At 35.7% G+C, this 20858-nt stretch overlaps 1 protein-coding gene across 2 annotated transcripts; it reads left to right on the top strand.

Moving 5' to 3' along the window:
• Positions 1-2224: 2224 nt before the first annotated feature.
• Positions 2225-18826, top strand: ap3s1 (adaptor related protein complex 3 subunit sigma 1). Of its 2 annotated transcripts, XM_007260784.3 has the most exons (7): positions 2225-2456; positions 10527-10618; positions 10729-10840; positions 10966-11037; positions 11633-11740; positions 13550-13591; positions 18221-18284. In XM_007260784.3, the coding sequence occupies exons 1-6, from the start codon at positions 2388-2390 to the stop codon at positions 13583-13585; spliced, it is 489 nt and encodes a 162-aa protein (XP_007260846.1). In that variant the 5' UTR covers positions 2225-2387; the 3' UTR covers positions 13586-13591; positions 18221-18284. The 2 variants fall into 2 exon arrangements, with proteins under 2 accessions (XP_007260846.1, XP_007260845.1); XM_007260783.3 differs by lacking the exon at positions 13550-13591 and having other exon boundaries at positions 18221-18826.
• The last annotated feature ends 2032 nt before the right edge of the window (positions 18827-20858 follow it).

Here is a 20858-nt window from a genome sequence, read left to right as displayed (position 1 = left end):
AAAAAACGTTAAAATATATTATAGAGAGATAATATTGAGCAAATTAAATCATAGAAACAGGTCTGGGCTTATTTTGAAGCAGTCTAGTCACCCCTGTGTTTAACACTTGGACTCGCCCTGCCACACATTCTGGTTCTCGTTGTGGAACTGGGCATGTGTTCAACTTTTGGACCAGAAAAAAAGAACGGCTCTGCAGTTGACGCCTTTAATCTCTCTTTTGTTACATTAAAACTTTAACCACTGTGCGTAAAACTGTATGTATATTTATGTTTTAACAACAACATGTTTAAACCTTTTAAAAACCACTGAGCTCTTAGAAACTACCCCCATTCACAGGCAGAGGCTATGAATGGACAATCCGGCAATCCATGAATAAAGATTAGGCTGAGGGGAATGTGCAAAACAATAACATTAGAAAGAGACTAATGTTCAGCTGATAGAAACATTAACGAGCTAAAACACACGATTTAGACCATCTTTCCAAAAAACATGGATATGTGATAGATTCAAGATAGTTTTATAGTTATTAATGGTGAATAATCTCCACTGATATTCATGAATATTAAACATGTGTTAAACTAAGCACCAACTAACTATATGATATATAAGGCGCTTAGCACAAACGAGCACATCAAAAGAAAAATAAGTCCACTGTATTTATGTAATATTTATGAATTTGGACACTTTAAATTTGCCACAGCAACAAAAAAACAGTGAAGGGTTTTTATGCTGAGATTTTTGAGGTATAGTTGACGGTGCTCTCGCGCCATCCCGTGGATAACCAAGCACAGTAAAATTGGTTCTGATGTTTTTTTTCCCAATACAATGCAGTATGTAGCGTACATGTTTTTAAGTATATATATATATATATATATATATATATATATATATATATATATATATATATATATATATATATATATATATATATAAGTATATATATTTTAAGGTTGAGGATGAAAACAAATCATTGGGACCACTATTAAAGTCATTGCCTTTGCAATATATTTACAGTGCATTTGAAAAGTCTTTAGACGCTTTCACATATATCACGTTTTGTTGTGTTACAGCCTTGTGCTAAAATAATAATAAAAAACCTCCAATTATTCCGCAGTCTGCACTTAATGACCCACAATCACAAAGTGAAAACTGATTTTTTTTTTGCTTTGTTAATGAGCTGAAACCCAATTAGAACAGAGGTCAGTTTAAGAAAATGCCTGTTTAACTGTAGGGTATGGGTGAGATAAAGGAACGACATATTCATCTAAGAATAGTCAAATCTTGATGATCCTCCAGCCTGGATTCACTTCCATCAGCACCACAAATATGCTGTACATATATTTGTGTGAAATGGTGGGAGAAGGACGTGTCCATCCCACAATCATATATCTGAACCCAATTTTTTTACGCATATTATAATCTTACTTTCATTTCTGATGACTGGTGCATTTGATTGGGAACACCACAAATGTGCAAAAAGATAAACACTTACATTTTTACGGAAAATATCTGAATTAATGTTGATGCCCAGATACACTGTGTGGGCAAAGTCAGATTAAATTTACTGTATGTTTTAGAGAGACCTAGTAAAATTTGACTGGAACACACTAGGAAGGTTGTATTGAAGCCTTGCAGTATTTATATAAATGATACTTTTATTATAATATGTAGTACAGGATAGGCTTTTTAGGCTTATTCTACAGTATATGGAAATTACCTCAATAAATGTTTGCTGACCTTGATACAGGCTATTGTGCTCGCTTGTATGTTTGTTAATATAAAAATGAACATTAGCAATATTTAAAAAATATTTTAAATATATATATTTAATTTATATTACGTATAAATGTAATAATACTGCTCAGGAAAAAAGATCAGTTTTTCTGATTAACTTAAGTTTTTTTATTTTTTAAACAAATTTTAAATAAAAAAACATATATTAAGGGCATTTATTTGCATAAAATGAGAAACGGACAAAATAATGAGAAAGATTAAGTGCTTTTTAGAAAACAAATTCATATTAATTTAGAAAAAACAATGCTAATATTTGAAATATATATTTATATATTTTTATGTTTAATATATTTATATCCAGCTCTATAAAAAAGAGACCACTTATTTGATTGATTAGGTTAGGTGTGGCTCGTTCTCTACTAGAGTTACACGTGTCTTTTATTTTTGAAATCTACAGTTTCCTGCGGAAGAATCTGGCGTAGTTCACTGCGGTCGCTAACTTCACTAATGTCTGCTACGTATCCCTCCGCCGTGCTGCCAGACTGCCACTGAGTGGCTCTAGTTTCACTCAGGTACACTGGAACACACAGGTGACAGAACGACGTCCGTACCTCAGTCTGTCGGTTTAATACACGGCCTGACAGGATAATAACATGATAAAAGCCATACTGATATTCAACAACCATGGAAAACCCAGGCTGTCCAAATTCTACGAACACTATGTGAGTATGAGTTTCAGTGGGTCTAGCTTAGCCTGCTAGCTGGCTATAGCTAACTGTTGTGTGTGGGTTGAACGTCAGTCCTGGAGCTAGTTTTAGATAGACATTTATTTATGTGATGCTAGTTCGATAATAATATATTTATTTACTATAAATATAACCTACTTTTTGTAGTTACAGTATAAGTAGGTTAGTTAGCTAGCTAGCTAACTAGCTAACGTTACATTTAAAGCTGCAACAGAGTTGCTAGACAGCTAGCTAACTAACGCTAACTAGCATTAGCTAACTAACTAGCTGACTTTCTCAGCTTTAAGGGTGTGTTCTGCAGTGGAATATATTTTAATGTTTTTTTACTCAGTGATTCATTATCAGAGGACATAAACTGAAGATGGAGGGATTACTTGTGTAGACATCAAGCTAATTAACTAGCTAAGAGCCCACTCTGCCTGCTGTGTTTGTTTAGTGTAATCACTAACTTAGCTGCTATTCATAAGTTTGATTAACCTACCTAGATTATAGAATATAAGCATGATTATTTTAGCTTTGCAAACCTTTCCAATTAAGTAGAGTAGACTGATTGTGTTAATACAGCTGTTCAGTGAAGTATTTTGTCTATTTAAGCAGATGAAATACTTAATACTTGCAGCTGGATCAGCAGTATTAAAGTTAGACACTGTTATCAAGATTACTGTTATTGTATTTTTTTTTTTTGCATTGCAAATCCTGTTCATAAAGTATTAAGGCTGATCCTTTTACGTTGGTGAAAAGTGAGCTTGTGTTTCTGAGCTCATTGTCTGCCTATCCTAACTCAGGCTATAGGATTACACAGCAACCAGTATTGGTTTACAGCGTGACTTCGCCTTGTGATCGACTCGTGCTCACTTCACTGACTCTGTTCAGGCCTGTTTAGCAGCTCAATACTCTCCATTCATGCCTTTCTGATCTTCAGCAAGTAACCTACTCATGCAGCATACTGAAGAAAATTTTACTAAATTAAAAATAAATTGGCAATAGTTTTAGGGCTGTATGGTTTTGGAAAAGAACTGACAACAAAGTGCAGGTGTGAAAATGTGAGTGAAAAAAGTGGGTGCAGGTTCCCACTAGTATGCAGAGAAGAATATTTAGTAGAGTAGAATAATACAATAAAATAGAAATTTGCAGTTACTTTACAGTATGTACAGTATACACAATGCACACAATAACAATCCACAAAATAACTTGCACTGTAGATATATAATATTGCATGTATATACGTTAAGTACGACTGAATATATAAATATACGATGCTATGTACATGTGCAGATATCTAGAGTAAGTGTGTGTAAGTGAGGAAATAGTCCAATAGGTGACAGAGTAACTATGAGTAAGTGCAGGTACAGAATGAGTTGTGTGGGGAGTACAGGGTGCAGAATACTGATTGTGGGATAAGTATGGGACTGGGCACTGGTAGGTACAGTGTGAAACAGTGCAACATGGTGCAGGGTGCAAGAGTTGTAAGAGTTGCACGAGTATATTTTGTCTGTGATATATTGTGGTAATATAAAAATATAAGGTCAGCAATCCAATAGAGGTGTGCCAAAAAATCGATTCACATAAGAATCTTGATTCTCATTTACTACGATTCAGAATCGATTTAAAATGTCCCAAAATCGATTCTGAGGGGCGGGTTTTAGACTGATTTTGGGCTGGGTATTTTTGTTGGACCTGGCAACCCTGGGGATAGCGCTTGTCCCTTTGGAGATCTTCCAGACACACACAGAGCGTAGGTGTTTGAGAATCACCGGTAAGATGGCAGAACAAGCACTATATTACCTTAGATTAACGTGTAGTTTCAATGTTTTATGGCAGAATGCTTCATAACAAGCATAAAAAAGATCGCTAGTAGTTAGTTTCAGTAACTGTTAGCTAGCTAACTAGCTAACTTTCCAGTTCCACCTTAAATAACGCTACAGGTGGCAGCGGGCTGCAGCATTTAAGGCGGAACGGAAAAATAACAATAAGCTAATCAGAGCTAATTTCAGCTCCTCATCACAGAGGAATTAAGGAATGGACAATATGAATTAATTTCTCCACCTCCTGCCCCCTTTCTGAAGAAATACAACCACCTTAAATTAACTAGTTAATCAGCAGCTGCTCCTGAACTTTAGCGCTCCACTGCTATCATCACATCAGCCCAGCAGCGTCACCTACACACCACCGCTAGTAGCCTGGTAATAAAGCAGTGTTATTTATTTATGTATTTATTGTTCATTAACGTCATTGTGATATCCCAGTGATTCCTCTGTCACTGAGGACCCACATTCCTGCACATTTTATTGTTTTTGTAACACATTACTTGCTCCAGGACCAGTGTATATTATGGAGGGTTTTTTTTCAATACGATTCATAAGCCAGAAGCAGAAATATTTATAATTCAAATCGTTTTGAATCAAAAATCGATTTTGAATCGAATCGTGGCCCCCAAAATCGGAATCGAATCGAATCGTGAGATAGTAATCGATTCCCACCCCTACAATCCAACATTATAAAACACATTGTGTATCCAATATTGAAGTATAATAAATGATAAATGGCTGATCTAATGTGTTTTTTAAAAATATGATATGTCATGGATAATAAAATCAGTTAGGTGCACAATGATATCGTGTGGCTGGTATCTGTTTTGGCTGATATTTGATTCTTTTTTAAATAATCAGTATTAGCCATTTGGTCGATACAGTGCTACTACTTATTTTGCACTAAATGCATTAAAATATTTCACTCAAATTTTTTGTATAAATTCACAAAGACTACATTGACTGTTTTGCATCACATACCGATTGTGCTTATTACATAGTGAATATGGTTATTTTCCAATATACATTGAACATTATTTTGTTTTGACTAAGAGGAAAGTCAGTACCATGGTTTCCCATCATTTTGCACTTTCACCCACCACCTTTCTGTGACCCACACAAACATGATAATGACCATTTGAAATCTAAATAAAATACAGCACAGTAGGCAATGTAGCCTGTCAAATTAACTGGTTGCCTCAGTATCTTTTGTTGTGAAAGACCCATTTAACCATCTATGCATGATGAGTAAAAACTCAAATACAATAAGACTGAAACATATCTCTCAGACATCCACTAAAATTATTGTTACTAGTTGCTAATGCACCAGTTGAATTTGCTAGTTGTGTGAATGTACTCTGCCAGACCAATCAATGAGCTTGACCCAAATATAATATTTTATTTTTGCAAACATTCATTTAATATTTATCACTTAAATTATTGTTCTTAAAAGGTGATTGTGTTTTTTAGAAGCACATCCATAAGGCTTTTCTGTTTTACTGCATCCCAAAAGTGATTGAGATCTGGTGACTTGGGAAGGCTACAGAAGAACACTGAGCTCATTGACATGTTCGTTAAACCAGTTTGTGATTTTTTTTTATTTATTTATATTTTGGACATGAGGAATTCATCATCCAGGAAGTAACATTGCATGTACTACTTCAGGTGGCCAGCCTGTGTCTGCATGACTAAAAAATTGCACTGCTGCTGCAAGGTTGGCTGGTTTAGAAAATTGCATGACTATATAGATTTTCAGATGTTTCTGCATTTAAGTATCTTCAGACCCAATTTCTGACTACCTTTCTCACCAATATGTGTGCTTCTTTGAGGTGCACCCATTGCTGGTATGGCACAGGCCTTTAGTTGTGCACGAAATGCTGGGAAAATCATCATAGAAAAACATTTTTTAAAGAATGGGACACACATGAGCCTAAAGTCAGCAGACGTCCAGATGGGTCTAAAGCCCCTCAGCCCTGGCTGTGGAACTACATTATCTGGAGTGATGGATTTTCATTCTTCCATTCTTTTGATGAGTTTTTTTCATGAGAGAGGATTTCTCTGACATTGCCACTCACAGCTTAATCATTAGGAGACTAGATCCGGATTTCTGCAAAGCTGCCGTGTTATAAAGTGTGTTGTACGTATAAAATTGTATCAGATTCCAATTGTGAAAATTGCCACTAGGGGTGTTACAGCAACAACTGACTTGCCTTGCACTGCCAGCACAGTAACATAAGACCACATGTTGAGTTTGTACAGCAGGACAGTGTGTTTTTTAAAAAGCTGTTAAGATGACTGTCTGCCGTGTTTTTTGCTAGTAATTAGATCGTATTTGCGTATCCATAACATCATAAACCATAAATCTGCATTGGTTGCTGTGATAAGTTAGGTGTCTGTAACTTTGCCTGTGTTTGAATCGGGAGAAATATTGCTTATTAAGGCAGGATTCTGAGGCAGGAAGGCACCTATGCAGGTCTGAATCGAAGTTTAGTATAGTAGCCTTCTTTTTAATTGGTATGAAATGCTAGCAGCTAATGATAAAACAGCAAAATCTCTTATCTAGCAGAAAACTGTCCATACTTTGGTAACACCTGTATGTATTTTTTTTTCTTTATGAATACAGAGACCTTTGTTTCTACAATGTCTTCCAATAGGAATCAAGTCAGCATACATGTAGCCATGCTGTTGAATCCCTGCCCCTCTGTCGCTTTAGATTTGATGTGGTCATTGCCTGATGTGCGTCAGGAGACACACAATGCACTTTGAGCAGATCTGTACAAATGCATCTTGTAGATACTGTTATGTTTACTCAGTTTTGACATGGCTCAAATGCATCTCCGATCACTTTGAGTCAGATCAAATGAGTTTTTATCTGTTTTTAAGTCTTTTAAGTCTTGGATGACTTTGCACTTTCCCTTGCACTTGCACTTTTAACTGGCTGAAACTCAAGGTGAATTAAGTAACCAGATGTAACTGGGGTCTAATTGTCTGTTGGACAAAGCATTTTAAATGAAAAGCCCTCTAAAAAGCTTTGTTTACTTCTTAATCACAAACTTTGTTGCTGGAATCTCATTAAACAGTCCTGTTTTTGTAATGGAGCCTGATTTGATTTAATAGGCCACTGCTTTGTACTTACAGAGCGTTAATGAAAACAGTGCCAGCTATGGAGACATGATGAGAGCTGATTATACCTGACAGGAAGGGACTGCTGGGATTGCTAATGCTTCTGCATCTTATTCTGTGCTAATGAGAAATGACTGATGACCATATGTGATGTGTTGAAAGAAAAGTCTGCCAGATGAATGATAGACTGCACAGGAAACATGCTGCGGTTTGTGTTGGGATGCTTCTTAGTATGCATTTATTGAGATGTTTTTGTAGGAAGCAGTAAGTATATCACTTTGTTTAGGGTGAAAATGCTCAGATGCAGTTTTACAAACGTATTTACAACCTATAGTTTTATTTGGGCCTACTTGCCATGATATGCAGATAGCTGGATAGCTTCCCACTCTTCTGATTGGCATTCTTTTAGCTTTGTCCATTTTTAAAAGCATGGTGGTGTATGATCCACTTGGATTTCCTGACTGGATTCACCCATAAACAGCTGCATTTGGACTTTTAAGGCTTTGCTTGGTGGGCTTTGCAGGTCACCATAGTTTCGGGATTTTATAATGTTTATTATGCTGAATTTGAAATTATCATTTTAATAAGTTAACTAGAGCAGTGTTTCAGGTTTACAGTACACTATTTCCATGTACAAAACGTACTATTCAACTCTGTCAGGATAAACACAATTTTCTATTACAGGGCCCATTTAAAGTGTTTGTTTGCTTAATACATATACTAAATTTTCCTGATTTATGTGAGCCATACAGAGAGGTCTTTCAAGCAGATCAAGTTTGAGAAGAAGTTTAAGTGGAATGTTTCCACTAAAATGAGTCAGGAGATTTTTTGTAGCCTGCAGTGAGAGATAATTAGATTAACACTGTGTTTTGACCTTTCTCTGGACACCTGGTGCTGTCTATAGTCTCGCACCTCCTATCGCTTTGTTTTAGCAATTATAGAGTATTCTAAACATAGCCATGAGCTGAAAGGGCAAATTGACCTCTTCTGATGAACTGCCAGAAAGTCATTCATAACTCTCTTGACTTACATAAAAATACTCGCATAGATAAATGCTGTACTAATTTACCTTTTAAAAGCAAAGACTATGTAAAAAAAAACATCATCAATCTTCTCTCTGTAAATTCATCCTCAAATCTAAATGATTTTTTTTTAAATCATACCAATTATAGAGTAGGTGATAATCGTTTGTTTAACGCAGTCCACTGTAGGGCTGCAACGATTAGTTGATAGTTGACATTTATTTAAATTTGTCCACTACATATTTCATTGTCGATTAATCGTTAATTTGTAACAGTACTGGATTCCACAAAGTGCTAGGGACAGAAGCACAATGGGAGACGGGTAAATGGCTCACTCACACAGTTTACACTCAACTTAGTCTCTGTCTCCAAAAGTGCCCAAACACAACAGACTACTAGATTATTTAATCACTAAATATCAGTACTTTCCACATTTAAACAACATCCATACATTTAAATGCCTTTTAATTTCATGTTCAGCTGTTTCTCTTGTTTTTAAAGATGGAGGACATGGCAGAAAAAAACGTTGACTAATCGACTAAGCGAAAAAATAATCATCAGATTAGTTGTCTTCCAAAATAATCATTAGTTGCAGCCCTTTTCCACAGATGGCTGTGGCTTTACCAAGAATTGAACCAACAGTCTTATGTTGGAGACTGATGATGAGAGACTCTTACATAGCTGCACCAACTAGGTAATTTTTTTAAAGAAAAGATATTTGATTGGTATCAGGCAGTACTCAAGAATCCAATGTTATTATCAGTACCAGCAAAAAAAAAAAACGAGTCTAGTGGTTTGTTAATTTGTTAGTATTGTAAAAGTATTCATATCCATCAGCTGTTACATTTAAGTTAGAAATAGCTTTTAAATGTTACCTTTTAAATGTTACCTTTTACTTGTTACCAAAGCAATACACTGCTAAAACATAACGAGTGCTGGTCTTTAAAATTAATGTATTTTAAAGATGTTTTCTCATTGAATACTGCGGACATTAGTGCCTGGGTTGCAGCATTCCAGCCTTATCACCTGACATTGGAATGATATTTGAGTTTCTCACTTGAATGTTAGTATGACACCATGCCAGCAGGCAGGGCACCTTAAAACTGCCTGGAACTTGCAATCTTTCTCTGACTGCTGGGAAATGCACTGTCAGGACAGTGTATTTAAATTGTTTCTGCTTTTATTTAGCACTTTTTTGAGTCTGGAATAATAAACAACTGCAGGCAATTTCTGTAATAAGTGTTATAAGTGTTACAGGCCATTAGTGGGCCTTTCCTGTAGTGATTAGTATAAACTTCCACGTTCCTGTGTTGCAATTATTTTGCACATAGACATTTCTAATGGTAACAGCAGCATGCAGAATATTTTTTTGGGTGTACACTAGGGCTGGGTGATATGACTGAAAATGCCTCAGTGTGTTTAGGAAAAATGTCCATATATAGTACTGTATGATATGATGAAAATCCTTAACAAAGCATATCGTTAAATCATCAGTATTGATCTGTAACACCAAAAACACAGCATGCTGTATATTTAAATAATGCATATTTGTGTAATTGTGTAAGACATTTGCACAGTAGGGGTGGAAATCACAGGGCAACACATAATACAATATTATCACGATACTTGGCCCATGATAACCATGGTATCACGATACTGTGATTCTGCAATGCTTGATCCAGCACAAGACAATTCTCTATGGTACTTCACAGCATCCGTGTTACTGAAGATAATAAAACACTCCAAAATAAGCAAATACCAGGAATGATTGATGGATACTTTAGTTCTGTTTGGTTTTAGTGATATTCAGACTTCCACCTTGTCCTATGTATGTTTTTAGCAATATATTTATTTATTTTTTTATTCAGGTTTTTATGTGTTAAAACACTATTTTAAAAATGATGACTGCAGTGCCTGCATTTGCACTCAAACAAAGCAGATCATTTAATGACAGTGTAGTGGTTTAAATATATATTAATTAATTCATTTATTCAAAGATCCACATCTTCCCTTTAAACAATAAAAATATTAAAAGTTTAATACTGACATGCGGATGCTGTTCTAACGTTACGTTCCTTTCATCTTTCCCCCAGACTGAAGACACAGAACAGCAGATCATTAGGGAAACGTTTCATCTGGTTTCAAAGCGAGACGAGAACGTCTGCAATTTCCTGGAGGGTGGAATGTAAGGAAGACTACGTTTTAATAAGCATGTTTTTAATGATCATGTATGGTAATTAGCCCATCAAAAGGCTTCCATTGTTAAATGAATATATATTTTCTGTGTGCTCTCAGGTTGATAGGTGGATCAGACAACAAGCTGATCTACAGACACTATGCCACATTGTACTTTGTCTTCTGTGTAGACTCCTCAGAAAGTGAACTTGGCATTCTAGATTTAATCCAGGTACTTTATTTTTGTATGAATTCAGGTGCTTTCATTTTGTATTATACCACTACTTTGTAATATTAATATTGGTTGGATTTGCACTATAAATTTTACAGTAAATTGCTCTCTCTGTCTCTCTGCAGGTGTTTGTGGAAACATTGGACAAATGTTTTGAGAATGTCTGTGAGCTTGACCTAATTTTCCATGTAGACAAGGTAAGTCAATTCTGATGATTTAAAAAAAACAAGTCAGCTGGATTGCTGCAAAAATAGGCAGATATGCAAATGATTACAGATGTGTTCTTTTTAGACACTAGGGGTTCTATCGTACACCCTACGCAAGGCTTGTCACAATGCTCTTTGAGGTCTTACATCCCCTCAACAGTCTATTTTAAGTTAAAGTAACATTGGATTTAGGAATAAATCTACACTGATGGGCGTGGCGGTCTGGAAATAAAGTGTGAATAAAGGTAAAATATCTGGTTAATTTGGTGGCGGAAAACACAGGGGCTCCACGGACTGAAATAAACCTAGACAACAGTAAGTCATCCTTTCCTATACTTGCGCCCGTGCATACATCCCTGCTCGTTAAACACACACACAGTGCTGCAGAGCGCAAACCCCACTTTTAACTCAACAATTAACAGAATGTATCTAATGCTGTATCTAAGCTAGAGGCAGCCCAATAGGTTACTACAGTGTCCTTTCAATTGCACAGTTTCACGCCAGTAAACTGCTTCTTAATATAGATGTATGTTCTGAAATCAAAATCCATTTTCACTTATTTTTGTTCTGGCTATATGTTTGCCAGGTTCACAATATCCTGGCTGAGATGGTGATGGGTGGTATGGTTCTAGAGACCAACATGAACGAGATCATTACACAAGTAGATGCCCAAAACAAAATGGAGAAGTCGGAGGTAAGAATGTTGGGTAAAGTTCTGCTTTAGGTATATGCAGGCATGTCTGTGTGTGGACTGCATGTGTAAGAATGCTCTCATGTGATGCCTTTTGCTCTCAGTGTCTGTGGCTCTACGGCCCACTGCTATTGCTATGCTGCACACTGAAAGCTCTTCTCAACATAGATGCAGTTACGGTTTTCATGCAGGGAGTACAATTCGGACTCTATACAAACACTCACATGATTCCTGCTGCTTCTTTCACGACAATCAGACAGTTCCAAGCAGACTCAACAGAACTGCACCATCACTACATTCATTTGAGTGAGATCTCCTGTTGAAATCCACAGTAATAATGTTTAGAAAAGCTGTGGGGGTTTGGGGGTTGAGGGGATGATGTTGTTATGAATGAAGATGAGAAGATTTGATGGTTAAAGTCAAAGACGTTTATCGGTTGCTAGAATGATTCAGCTTTTTATTTTTTTTTCTTACTTTTAGGAAGCTGTACAAGCAGGAAGCTGTTTCTTAACAGGTCCCTTAATGAAGTTCCTTAATGAAGTTTATTGTTTTTAATATTTTCATGTCACCTAGGCCACTCACGATAATTGAATTTTCAGCCACACTATGCCAGTATTTCTAAAATTAGCTGATCTTGAGCGCCAATCAGATCATATTCATGAGATCAGAATTACACTATTTTACCCTAAAGCTCCTTGATCACAGGAAGCTGGAGTTCTTATTCCACCACTAGATGGAAATACGGCATTTATTACTGTTTTATTTCACTTCTTAGGCCTGTCACACTAATTATGTTGTCAAAGTATCATACAATATATGAATATGACATTTAATAATTTTTGCAGCCTAAATTTTAGGCAGTTCTGTTTTGCTTTCTGTCAAAGGCAAGGACGAGCCTGTGAGCAGACAGTAACATTTATATATAAAAAAGAATAAATTATTGTGATAAAATAATTTATCAGAATAATTTATGGAACAAAATATATTGTTCTGTATAAAACATAGTTGTCGTGACAGGCATAATCACACTAGTGCATTTTGTTTGTATGAATAGGTAGGATGTATTATATGTGTTTTAAAGTGTGCTTTAAACTTATGCTGATGGCATTTTATCCTTTTTTTTTACATATTAAAACATGTAAATGAAGACAGACTATAGCAACATAATTGTAGCCTGTTGCTTGTTTTTTCAACAGTTTCAGACAGCAAAAAGACTTGCTTTTTTTGATTGCTTTATTTAAGTTAACCAAAGAATTAACAAAGTTTGTTCTGTTTTTGAGACTGCACATGTATTGAAATATGTAAAGGCCTAACCAGTGAGCTTGATTTCTAAAAGCAGCTGGAGAACTGAATAATTTTTAGCATTTTTGGCTGTGATAAGCATCAAATCTTTTTGCCCTTTCTCTCTTTTGGCTACCTACCCTAGACCGCTAACACTTCGCTTTCTAACACAAAAACTTGTCTATTAGATTTTAGGTATCTAATTGCAATCTTGTGAAAATTGAGTGGAGCATCTTTGTTAGTCAAAGAATCAAAGATGTCCTACAACAAAGTTGTGAAGTATAGGCAACAAAGTAAAATACAAATAAAGTTGTATTTTTTTGTATATTTTATAGTGTATCTTACTAACAACAAAATTCACAAGTTCACATTGAATAATTTATATTTATAACTTTTTTTTACTGTCTGCGGTCTAAGATGGGTTCTGTCACTCCTTCAGTGCTACAAACTGTGATTTCTGATCTGCTTTAACTACCATTACTCATTCCTCTTTCCTGACTTTCTCTAGTTCTTTCCACTTTCTTTTTGCAGACGTTTATCTTTCAGTCCCCCAGGCAAGACAGGTAGACCCAGGTACTGCTCTGAATTCCAAAACAAGTAATTTTACTCAAGTCTTCATCCTAAGGACAAACATTAGATTTTTTTTAACAAAAATGATTTGTGAGTTTCTACAGACTTTGGACTTCATTTTAATCCACACACTAAGGGTAATGTCCATTTACAGTACTAGACTGGACTTATTTTAACATTCATTTTATTAGCCCTGTTTTTAAGGTCTGTTTTCCGGATAAAGATTAAGCCTTGTCCAGGAATACAGCTCTGGAAAAAATTAAGAGACCACTTCAGTTTCTGAATCAGTTTCTCTGATTTTGCTATTAATAGGTTTATGTTTGAGTAAAATAAACAATGTTGCTTAATTCTATAAACATAATAGGTTTATGTTTGAGTAAAATAAACAATGTTGCTTTATACTATGAACTACAGACAAAATGTCTCCCAAATTCCAAATAAAAATATTGTCATTTAGAGCATTTATTTGCAGAAAATAATGGAAAGAAAACAATGGAAATAATGGAAAGAAAACAAGTTCATATTAGAGTTTTAAGAGTACAGAAATCAATATTTGGTGGAATAACCCTGGTTTTTTAATCACAGTTTTTATGCATCTTAGCATGCTCTCCTCCACCAATTTTACACACTGCTTTTGGATTTTATGCCACTCCTGCTTCCCTCAAGCATAGTTAGTTTGGTTTAATGGCTTGTGATCATCTATTCCTCTTAATTATATTACTGGGGTTTTCAATTTGGTAACATCAAAGAAACTCATCATTTTTAAGTTGTCTCTTATTTTTTCCAGAGATTCATTGGAGTCCATGTTTTTTATTTATATTTTTTGTATTATATTGTAATGTTTGTTGCATTACATACACAGTTAATTAATTAAATACTTTTAAATGTTTCTTTGTAAATTTCTACCTTGTTTTCCACCATGTGGTTGTAGAAAAGTAGTTAAAATAAAGCTCAAAGACTGTATTAAAGTGGTAGTAACTATATTGTTATTTTTTGTCAGTGTTTGTCCTTAGGATAACATGGTATAATGCGGCAGGTTTGTCTTCACATCTATGTACAGCTCCCTAACTATTATTGAGACCATTGATCCATGTGTAAATAGATATTACCATAGCATAGTCTAGAATAGATTTAGACACAAAAAAGCAGACAGATCTTATTTGATCTCTCGTAGTTGGTAAGTACAGCACCTCTCTCTCTGTTTCTTGAACTCCTTCCCCCAGATTGTTCACTGGCAGTGCTTGTGACGCTACCAGTTTGTTGTAGCCAAATGATTGGTAATGACTGACTGAGTGACTAACTTGTATATTAAGAACATCTAGTAAATATTAATCACATGTTTCAGTGTTAAGCTTATGAATGGTATAGCTGCAGCTGGAATTGGCAATTTTCTCATGTTCATTAATGTACAATTTGAAGTTATTTATGCATATATTAAAATTACAGACATGCAGTATTCGGTCAGTCAGTTTTTACCAGTCTTTGTTGTGTCTATACGTCTGTAGTTGTAGTTCCATTTTACTTAAACTTTCAGTTTTGTCTTTGTGCTCTTGTTTAGATGTTTTTGTTTTTTTAGAATTCTGAACAATTAAGCAATCCAGTCTCATATCTTAAGAACTTGCAAATATTTGGGATTAGTATTTCTTTCTATTCATTGGAACTAAAACAGGTTTTGGTCAGAATGGGCCTGTTTACACCTGATGTTAAAATTAGTTTGTATCCAGATTGATATGCTTTGAATGGTTTCTATTTACACTAGTCCTTATACCAATTTTGTTGTCCTGCTTAAAAAGAACACTGGTAAACAATAATACATTTCATATTAAAATTGTTCTGATCCAGGTTCTATAATGTGGGGAATCAGTGGATCCCTTTTTTGAGACAGACTATTTTTCCTAACTTTCTAAAAATATTTCTGTTTGCCTGGTCGTTGGACAGATCACAGAAAATGCATTCTGTTTACACTTGTATTAAATGTGGACAGGATTCATCTTGGACCACCTCCAAATGAGCACATCCTATATAGGCCACCCAAGGGGCCAAATATAAAACTATTTTTTTTATTTTTATATTTAAAACATTTCAAGAACAAACTGTTTTAAACATACCGTATTTTTTGCACCATAAGGCGCACTATCAATAAACTTAAATTTACTGGTAAAGTTTTATACATGAGGCACGCCGGACAATAAGACACACTATCAATAAACATCTTTTTTCTGGTCTTTATCTTTTTCACTGGATTATATGGCGCATATATGCAACACTAGTAAGAAACAGGGGTGTCTCCATGTTTCCTTCTAATTCAGCTTAAAATAATTCAGTTAATTCAGTTTATTGTAAATTATACTATATAACAAACCCTAGTTTATACCTGATTTTTTATGTTTACAAGTAATCCAAAGTAATCTGAATGCGATCTGATCACCGGAAACTCCTTGTTTATGTCAGGTGTAAACAGGCCAATGTGTTCAATATTGTTTGCTTACTAAAATAACATCTTTGGGACATTTACTAATCTTTTAACTCACTAATGCACGAACCCACATAGTGTAGAATGTTGTTAAGTACATTCTAAGCTTAAAGTACAGCATATGCTGACTCTTGGAAAATGGCAAGTTCATGAATATCATCAGGGCAGCTGGACTTCCGGAGCATACCTTCTCTGCTCTGTTTGTGTCTCTTGTTTGGTATTTTATGGTCTAAAAATATCTAATTTTAAGACCGCTACTGTGAGGATTAGGAATGTAATCTGGCAGTATTTGAACAGGCTTCTACTTAGGCCTGCGTCAAACGGGAATGATTCATCAGCACTTGGGGTTCCTGCGAGGGGTGTCGCAGTTTTACACAATAGTTGTTGACAGTGTTGAAATCCACGGTTTGTTGTAGTATAGTTGCATTGAACTTAAAAGGATTAGTCTGCTGCAAGCGAACGCCTACTCTAACAGATTAGCTTGTTAGTGATATTGAACACCTGGCCAAGTACATTATGTAATCGACTGGATTTCGGATTATACAGATTGATTCTGGGGCATAGGGAGAATGAATTGCCACTAGGGGTGTAACAATTCACTTTGTTAAAGACTCAGGAGATTTAGGCTCTCTGTGTTTATATGAATAAAATAACTTTATTTCACCAAGGTAATCAATTAATCACCAATCAATTAGCCTTTACACTACCAACGAAGGTAAAACAAGGAGTTGGATTTTGGATTTTAATGGGTGATGATAGCATGCCTTAACTTTGTGTAATTGTCCAAAACATCCACAAAAGTGTTCTGACTGCAAATGAACTGTACCATGGTTCAGTTGATCCGGACCAGGACCAAACTTTGCACCCTACAATACTGCACAAAATAAACCACAGCCTGCCACCAGTCTTCACATATAAGTTATTGTGTTTTTAAGGCATTATTGCAAAACTTCCATAGCACAATTTTCTTATATTCAATACACCCCTTTTCCAGTCTGCAGTGTAATCTGCACAAAAGTGTTTACTAATTTAAAGCAGCACTAGGTAGGGTTTCCTTGATTTTGGATCTTTTTAAAGAAGTAAAATTACAGCTTGAAACTCACTGCAGTGCTCCATTGAGGTGTAATAGGAGGAATAGCGGTTCTCTCGTGTCTGTGCCAGGCTCATCTTCGCTCAAACCAGCCTCTGTATGTTTTCCGAGGCGGCCGTGACCAACACTCGGAAGAACTGCGACCTGCTTTCTGACCTTTAGTTCTAACAGTTCTACAAGGACTACTGGTTCATTCTTTACAAACTAACACACAGACACTCTCAGAAGCTGGACATAGACCTGTGAAAAGCCAGTATATAAAATATATCTGTGAAAGTCAGAAAACATGAAAGAAAGAAACTAAAACCTTTATTACACTCTACAACTGTAAGGGGAGCCAACGAGCACAAAATGTCAATCCTACCTAATGGAGCTTTAATGTACAGATTAAAGTTACAGAGTGTTGTTTTTTTTTGTTGCACCTTTAGTAGCCGCATACTATTTATACCGTTGTAAAAAATATCTCATTCTGTTTAATAAGTTCTACATTGGGTGAATTTCACCAACTCAGAAGAAGAACCATTTTAGATGAATTATTGAGAATTATTGAGAACCTCTTTGTTTTACTATGGTCTTAAAGATTTGATAAGCACCAGCTCACTCATTCAGTCATAAGTCAAATGTCAGGTTTTTGTGTGTCTTAAAAGTCTCAGCTTTTCATTTCCTCCTCAATTAATTTCCATTCATCTGCTTTGCCCAACTTTTACCCTTGCGTATCTGTTCCCAAAGCTTTGGTCAGTTTGTTTTGATAATAAAATAGATATTTTCATTTTTAGGAAAACTCATATATTTTAATAATTTCATATAGTTTCCATAGTTGTCTTATTCTCAGCAAGTGCTGTTCTAATTGATCTGACTGATGCATGTGCATTTTGAGCTCTGAACCAGAATGCCAACGTTGCACACATCTGTAATGTGCTTCGCATTTTGTGTGATGTCGACCGTATGTATCTGTGCAGTGTGATGGACCAAGTGTCTCTGTTGCCTGTTGTTGTCCTGTGAAATGTCTTAAAGGCCTGTTTGAGTTGCGTTATTAAGTGCATGTGTTTGTGTGTGTGTGTGTGCACAGGCTGGCATAGCAGGGGCTCCTGCACGTGCTGTATCGGCAGTAAAGAACATGAACCTTCCAGAAATGCCCAAGAACATCAACATCGGAGACATCAGCATAAAAGTGCCAAACTTGCCCTCTTTCAAATAGCAGTTGTAAAGCTCCCGGTCAGGGATGGACAGAGAGGCGTACGTCGAAACTCCAAGTAAAATGTCTAGTTACTTCAGACGCTATGAAGGTACTGTGTGATTTCTTGTGTTGCTCCTGGTTTTGGAATGTTCTTTATGTGTCTTTTTTTTTCCTCTATGGAAATGAAGTATTTATTACATTCCTTTGCCCTCTCTGAAAGTGTGCCCTTACAATTTGGCTGCTACAGTATTTGAAAGATCATATCTTTATAGCGCTTTGTACATCAGACTTAAAGATATACTCAAGTATGTTGAAATGTCTAAATGACTCTGTATATGCTTAAATTATATTACTGGTATTATACTGTATGTAATCAGAGTATTTTATATATAATTTATCTTCTTTTCTTACACAAATGCTGTTAAAAATGCTGTTATTTTAATCAGTGCATGTGAGTTTCCTCCTTTTCGCAACAAAATAAAATAATGCAGAATTTTATATAGTGTTTGTGTGTTTTTTTTTTTCGTTTGTTGATATTCTTGATTTCCTTGAACCCTCTTTATTTCATGCAGATGAAGACCCATACACTGATCAAGCATAATATTATTAGCACCTCCTCATTTCTACACACATTATCCAGTTTTTAGGTATTATTTGACTGGTGGGCCATTCTGTATCAGGCACAGTTTGTGTTGGTCATCCTCTAATCTTTCACCAGTGCTCACAGGATGTTGCTCACAGGAGGCTGTTGGTGAACTTACTTTTATATTACTTTTATACATGTATGTGGACAAGGATCACATTTAAGAGGGCCACTATTTTACCAAATTGAAGCCTCTGGAATATAATCAAGAGGAAGATGGATGATCACAAGCCATCAAACCAAGCTCTGAACCGCATGAATTTTTGCACCAGGAGTGGCATAAAGTTATACAAAAGCAGTGTGCAAGACTGGTGGAGGAGAATGTGCCAAAACTGTGATTAAAACCAGGGTTATTACACCAAAAAGATTTCTAAACTCTTAAAACTTTTCTTAAAATTTTCTTTGCATTATTTGAGGTCCGAAAGCTCCGCATATTTTTGTTATTTAACCAGTTCTCATTTTCTGCAAATAAATGCTCTAAATGATAGTATTTTTTTTTTTTTTTTGAAATTTGGGAGAAATGTTAACTGTAGTTCATATAATTAAACAGCATTGTTCATTTTACCTATGTATACCTATAAATAGCAAAATTAGAGAAACTGAAATGGTCTCTTAATTTTTTTCATAGCTGTCTGTAAATGATTTAACATGTTTCAACAGTAACAATTTAGGTGTCTAAATATTTGTTTGTTAAATAAATAAACATACAGTTAAGTTTACCCGAATCTGTAGCCAAACAAAAAGTGTAAAATGTTGTGTCTATATAAATACTGGGAGTTTTTTCCCCTTCATAGTTCACGGATCTTCAGTCTGTCTGAGAATTTGAAAAACTAACCACCAGATGGAGACACAATCTTGGGCTGCTGGCCAGAAAAAAAAAAAAAAACATTAATTGGATTCTGTTGAAGGATGAATCTCACACACAGGGTGTTTTGGTGTTTGTGTTTGTGGTTTTAATATTATTATACAAAGCCCATTTGTTAGTGTTGTGGGTAAAGTTCTTGATGACTGATGTTACCTTGATGAGTTTGTTTAAGTGAGTCTGCACATAAAAAAAAACATTTGAATGTGCTGTACTTTGATGTACTGTATTGCTGCATTGCGTTAAATATGTTATGCAACAGTTCTCCCAAAACAGTATAAACAGACACAATATAAAGTATAGTATAACATAATATATATATAGGAACTATAGGTTCTGGTATTTATGGACATCCTTCTAATGAATGCATTTACATTACATTACATTACATTACATTACATTACATTTGGCAGACGCTTTTGTCCAAAGCGACTTACAATATTGAAGTGCAAATAATAGAAGTTAAAAATAAAGCATCTATAGATAGGGCCTTAAGGAGGTTAGAGGGAAATAATGGGATAGAGGAGTAGAGAAGAGGAAGAAGGAGATGAGGTTAGAATTAGTTAGTTTGTTAGAGGTGTTAGGAGAGTAAGTGCTCTTTGAAGAGCTCTGTCTTCAGGAGTTTCTTAAAGATAGCGAGAGATTCTCCTGATCTGGTAGTGGAAGGTAGTTTGTTCCACCATTGGGGAACTCTGTATGAGAACAGTCTGGATTGCTTTGTGTGAGTGTTTGGCAAAGCGAGGCGACGTTCATTGGAGGAGCGCAGCGGCCGGGAGGTAGCGTAAGCCTTCAGGAGCGAGTGCAGGTAGGAAGGAGCCTGTACTGTCATCACCTTGTAGGCGATTGTAAGCGCTTTGAATTTGATACGAGCAGCAACCGGTAGCCAGTGGAGCTCAATGAGCAGCGGAGTGACATGTGCCCGTTTTGGTTGGTTGAAGACCAAACGTGATGCTGCATTCTGAATCATCTGTAGTGGTTTTACTCTACAGGCCAGGAGGCCAGTTAGTACGGCATTGCAGTAGTCG

The sequence above is a fragment of the Astyanax mexicanus genome, chromosome 12 (genome assembly GCF_023375975.1).
Source record: "Astyanax mexicanus isolate ESR-SI-001 chromosome 12, AstMex3_surface, whole genome shotgun sequence".
Lineage (NCBI taxonomy): Eukaryota > Metazoa > Chordata > Actinopteri > Characiformes > Acestrorhamphidae > Astyanax > Astyanax mexicanus.
Note: the sequence above shows the minus strand (reverse complement) of the source record. Positions and strands in the feature narration are given on the sequence as shown.